We start from the raw sequence: 5,108 nt of genomic DNA, 5'->3' as shown, positions 1-5,108 counted from the left end.
AGACAGACGGACAGACAGACAGCTCTGGGCAGCATCTGCAGCTTCACCATCGTCACCCCATCGTGTGTCTTTGTGTCCCTGAAGACCTACCAGGACCTGAAGAGGTTCTCCATGTTCAACGTGATGGCGGCACGCATGGACGTGCAAGGAGACAGCGAGAGTGAACGTTTAGTGTCTTGTCTATCCCAGACGTTCATTCTGCAAAACTTATTAGGGTCCGAGGACCCCATCCCTGACGAATGCGAAAACTTTAATTTGACCTCCTAAATACGCAAAAACTCACCAAAATTGGCACGCACCTCCGACTCGCCAAAAAGTGTGATAAAATGAAAAAAATAAAACCCCAAAATGGGCTCTCTGGGCCCCCTAGGTACAAACAAAAACACACTTAAACGGCCCTAGTGCCCAGTAGGAATGTCGTACAGAGATCAAACCAACACCAAAACGTTTGTCTCAATGAGACCCACAAATCTCGTGCTGACACCCCTGACCTATCTCAAACAGGAAGTCAGTAATTTGCCTTTGAAAGTTAAAAAAATGAGTGACAACATCGTCTTGAAAAAAATTATCTTGTCTGACATCATAAATGGTATCAGTTTGAAAATCGCACAGGAGACAGAGAAGGCCTTGATGTACAAAAGTTCTGAAGGGATTTGGCGTTTCTCAACCGGTTTTTGAATGGCGAGCCGTTAAAGTTGATGAGCTGCCTCTGCCTCGGCTCATACATTGTATGGGTGTCTATGGGGACATGTACCGACATGCTGTGACATTTGGTCATCTACACAAAAAACTAAAGGTCCTACAGCTTTAAAAATGACACTGAGGGCTTCCTAGCAAGATTTCCCACAAAAATATGCTATTTTTACACATATTTGGTCAAAGTTGTGGCTGTATGGGAGAGTTAAAGTGAATAAAACTCTCAGCTCTCTCAGTCAGGGCCATGAAGAACGATGACATCATCACAGCTCAGTGCAGCTGGTCATGTGACTCACTGACAGTCTGAAGCCGTGTCTCAATATGCGTACTTGTCATTACTTGGGTTCTTGCGGACTTGTGAAACGTCATCAGTCTGAGACCACGTACTGTTCCAATTCTAAGTACGCATCTGACCAAGTACGGATGAAATGCCCGGATGTGTTCTGGCTCCGCCCACATTATGGAGTCCGCATCAGACCGGACTGTGTGGACTTCAGACAGCCAAGTGTCCCAGAATGCATTTCGCGCCACCCAGTGATAAAAGCCGAGGAGAAAACTTTCAACGGTAACACAGACTTTCTGTAAATACTGTTGTTATTGTGACACAAACTGTAGGTTTCAGATTATTTGAGGTGAGAAAGTTTTGGTATAAACGCCAAATATGTGGTCATTTCATCAGGATAAAGCCTGTTGAACATTTAGCTCCGACAGTTTCAGAGATGTGAGCGTCCCAGTTTGACCGCTGTGACGGCGGCCAGCGCTCCCAGTAGCCGCTGAGAGCCGCCTGATGTCGGCCAGACTCTCTGAAGTCTGCCGCTGACGGCTCCGTAGCGCTGAAATATACGTAGTTTAGAGTCACACTTTGTCCTCACAGTGGAGTTTGTTTATTGATCACCATCGATTTAAAAGAAGTTTCTATTTTATTTAGTGTTGTACTGATCGCTGCCTCAGTGCGTCTGAATGATTCTCCTGCTTCCATCAGCTGTAGTTCAGCCTGGTTCTGTTCCTCTGACTGTGACTGTGCATTAACATGTGAGCAGTGTTTTAGTGGAGGCAGCTGGATGAACGTCCTCCTGACTGCTGGGAGACTCCCCACAACATGAGCAGCTCCATCCTGGACCTTCTGACGGAGCATCTGTGTCCAGCTCCACTGAAGAGCATCAGGAGGAGCAGAGGAACAACGTTCTTCATCTGTACATGTTTTGTACGAGACTTCTGTCCTGTTATAAAATAAAATCTCATAAAAATGACCCTGTTTATTAATTGTTATATTTATTATATATAGTTCTTGTCTAATTAAGTATTTTTGCAATTAAAAATGTTCAGCTGTATTCCAAAGATGGATGGTCTGATATGAAGTGCTGAAGCCACAATTACATTTTCCTCCAACATGTGACCTGTTGATCAGACACTGCTGTCAACAAATTAACAGCTTCAATAAAGATCGTATAACGACCTTAGAAACCTCAACATGTATACATATTATTTATATATATATATTAAAACGTAATTCAGCAAAGCTGTGTTCTAGTATTTCATTTAACTTCGTTGTTTTTCACGGTAAAGATAATCAGAGTAGATGAGCCGAGGTGGTGACGTCATCGAGTACGCTGCTGTCCCAATTGCACATAAACGGCGATGCGTTCTCCCGGAAAAATGGCTCCTTCAACTTAAAGATGGTTTAACTTGAAGCATGAAAAAATTTAACCCTCTACATCCCAAAATATGCTCTCTAGCGCCCCCTAGGTATAACAAAAAACACTAGAATGGCTCTAGCGGCCAGTAGGAATGTTGTAGAGAGATCAAACCAACACCAAAACATTTGTCTCAATTAGACCAACAAATCACGCACAGACACCCCAAATAACATCTTGAACAGGAATTTGCCAATTTGGTTTTTAAAAATAAGAGCTCACCCAAACTGTCCCACTTTGCACCATAATTTGACCCCCTTAACATGCTAAGAGCCCTGCCAAAAGTGACACACACAGCAGATGGGGTACACAATTTTATAACACCCAAATATAAATCTCCAACATTTCATAATGTGCTCTCTACTTCCACCTAGTCACAAAAAGGCACACTTAAACGGCCCTAGCAGCCAGTAGGAATGTCCTACAGAGATCAAACCAACACCAAAACATTTGTCTCAATAATGTGAGGGTTATGGAATTTGTTTTGTGTTTTGTGGTTTTTTTCTCTGCCTCCTGTGTTTGTGTCTTGGTGGGTGTGTGTTTTCTCTACAGGCTGGGCAGAGCCAAAGGACAGAGGACTTTCTCGCGCTGGCAGGTGCTACTCATCAGCTCATCAGCGGAGCACCTGAAATACAAGCTTGTCACAGATCTCCAGCGCCAGATGATTGTGATTCATCCTTGTGGTACTGCCAGGCCGCTTAGTTGCTCTCCTCCGCAAAGCATTCTAGCTAAGTTTAAGTATTTTTCGAGTTTCGAGTAATTCGTGTGTTTTTTGTATGCCTCCAGTGTTCCCTCTTCGACTCCAGCCTCCAGCGTTCCACGAGCCACACCAGCCGTAACCCTCTCCAGCTTCACCACGGAACCCACCGCTACGAGCACCCTCACGAGAAGTTCTCCCTCCACAAGCACCACTACTGGGAAAACCTCCACCGGGAAGAAGCACCTCGAGCACCGTCCCCTGAGCACCGTCCCTGCATGCACCGTCCTCGGAATCTTCCACGCCTCCCTCTCCAGCACAGCCTCGGCGGCACTTCCCCCTCCTTGGATCCCAGCACGGACAAACCTCCACCTGCACCCCCTCGACTGACACTCCTGCATCTGGTTCCTGCTCCTGGTGACCCCCACTCCCTCACCCTTATTAATAAAACCTTTTCATTATAACCTGTTTCTCCTGCCTCCCCTTTTCGTTCGGATCCGCCCGCACAGTCACCGTTCACGGGCCGTCACAAATAACTCCCATAAATCTCGTGCTGACACCCCTGACCTATCATGAACAGGAAGTCCACAATTGGCTTTTCAAAATAAAAAAAGGACAAAATAATCCTATGAACTTACAGCTACATGTCTCTAAAATGGTAGCAGATAGCAACACTATGAATATTGTCTATTAGTAGGTCAAAGTCTAGTGAAGGGGAATAAAGTGTCAAAATGGAGGTCAGAGGGGCATGAGGGTCCAACGCAGACCGAGGACCCGACCAACGCTGCTTGCAGCTTTAATTAATGAAATGATCCTGAAGAAATGTTCTTTCATCTTGCCTGTACTACTGTGTATGTACAGCAAAATGACAATAAACTTGATTTAATTTGATTTGAAATGACAAAGCGCAAACAAAGATAATTTGTAAAGTTTGCACAGAGACGGTTCACACGTTGGATGGCAACACGACGAACCTGTTCAATCACTTTACATACAGAAATGGTTTGGTTGCACTGACCAGAAACTTGCAAATTAGTTTCAAAAATACATGTAAGATCATGATAAAATCTAAAATGTGATTTATAATAAAAAAAATCATGATATGATATTTTTGCCATATCGCCTACCCCGAATTACAACAGGAGTCCAACAGGGCTGTCCACTGTGTACTAACCCTACTTCTGCACAACACAGCTGATGGTCTCAGACACATTGAGAAGACAAGTTACTCCATTAACTGACTCTTGACAAGGCACAGCTGTTAACGTAAAACCATCCAGGACATGACCTTATGAAGCTGATGAAGAATGTCAAGAATTCAAACTTTAAAACATCTTCTGGTTTGTTTAACACTTTCTTGTTTACTACATAATTCCAGATGTGCTCTTTCATAGTTTTGATATCTTCAGTATTAATCTACATGAAAGAAAATTAAAATAAATACAACCATTGAATAAGAAGGTGTGTCCAAACTTTTGACTGGTCCTGTATTAACATAAAACTTTCTCTAATAAAACACGTCAGTCCTTCATCAGAAGACATTTAGTCTTTAAAACTCACTGTTGGGTGGCAGGAATTCTTTGCTGCTCCTGGACACCCGGGGTCGCCCATATTTTGGAGCTGTGAGGACAAAGAAGAACAGAATAGAAGTTTCTTCATGTTCAGCACACCGCTGGTCCCAAAGTGTGTTTAATGGTTTCATCAGACAAAGGATGAGATGTTTTAAATCTACAGTAACTGCTGTTGCTGAGCTGCCTGCAGTGTGTTGAAGTTGTGTTGCTGACAACATGAGCTCTTGCTCTTCCTCCTGTTAGTCCAAAATAACTTCTTGTTCAATCCAGAAACTGAGTGTAGAAGAAATGAGCTCTCAGGTAACATACAGGTGACATCAATCCTGAATGGACTCACCAGATGCTGCCATGCTGCCGTCTGCTGGAAACCCACAAGAAAGAAACTCAGCTGACTGTTGGGTTGAAAACACAGCGTCACATGAAACAGGAAGTTATACCTTCATGAGTGTG

The 5,108-nt window shown here is 43.8% G+C and overlaps 1 protein-coding gene across 1 annotated transcript in view; it reads right to left on the bottom strand.

Moving 5' to 3' along the window:
• LOC103375533 (uncharacterized) overlaps positions 1 to 5,088 on the bottom strand; it is a 13,832-nt gene extending 8,744 nt beyond the window's left edge. Inside the window, exon 1 of the mRNA XM_008305838.1 lies at positions 4,648 to 5,088. Within this exon, the coding sequence (XP_008304060.1) occupies positions 4,648 to 4,876 (229 nt within the window). The 5' untranslated portion in view covers positions 4,877 to 5,088. The remainder of the gene's footprint in view (positions 1 to 4,647) is intronic.
• Between the last annotated feature and the right edge of the window lie 20 nt (positions 5,089 to 5,108).

The sequence above is a fragment of the Stegastes partitus genome, unplaced genomic scaffold (assembly GCF_000690725.1).
Source record: "Stegastes partitus isolate 25-593 unplaced genomic scaffold, Stegastes_partitus-1.0.2 Scaffold2653, whole genome shotgun sequence".
NCBI classification, from domain to species: domain Eukaryota; kingdom Metazoa; phylum Chordata; class Actinopteri; family Pomacentridae; genus Stegastes; species Stegastes partitus.
This window is presented reverse-complemented; position numbering and strand designations above follow the sequence as displayed.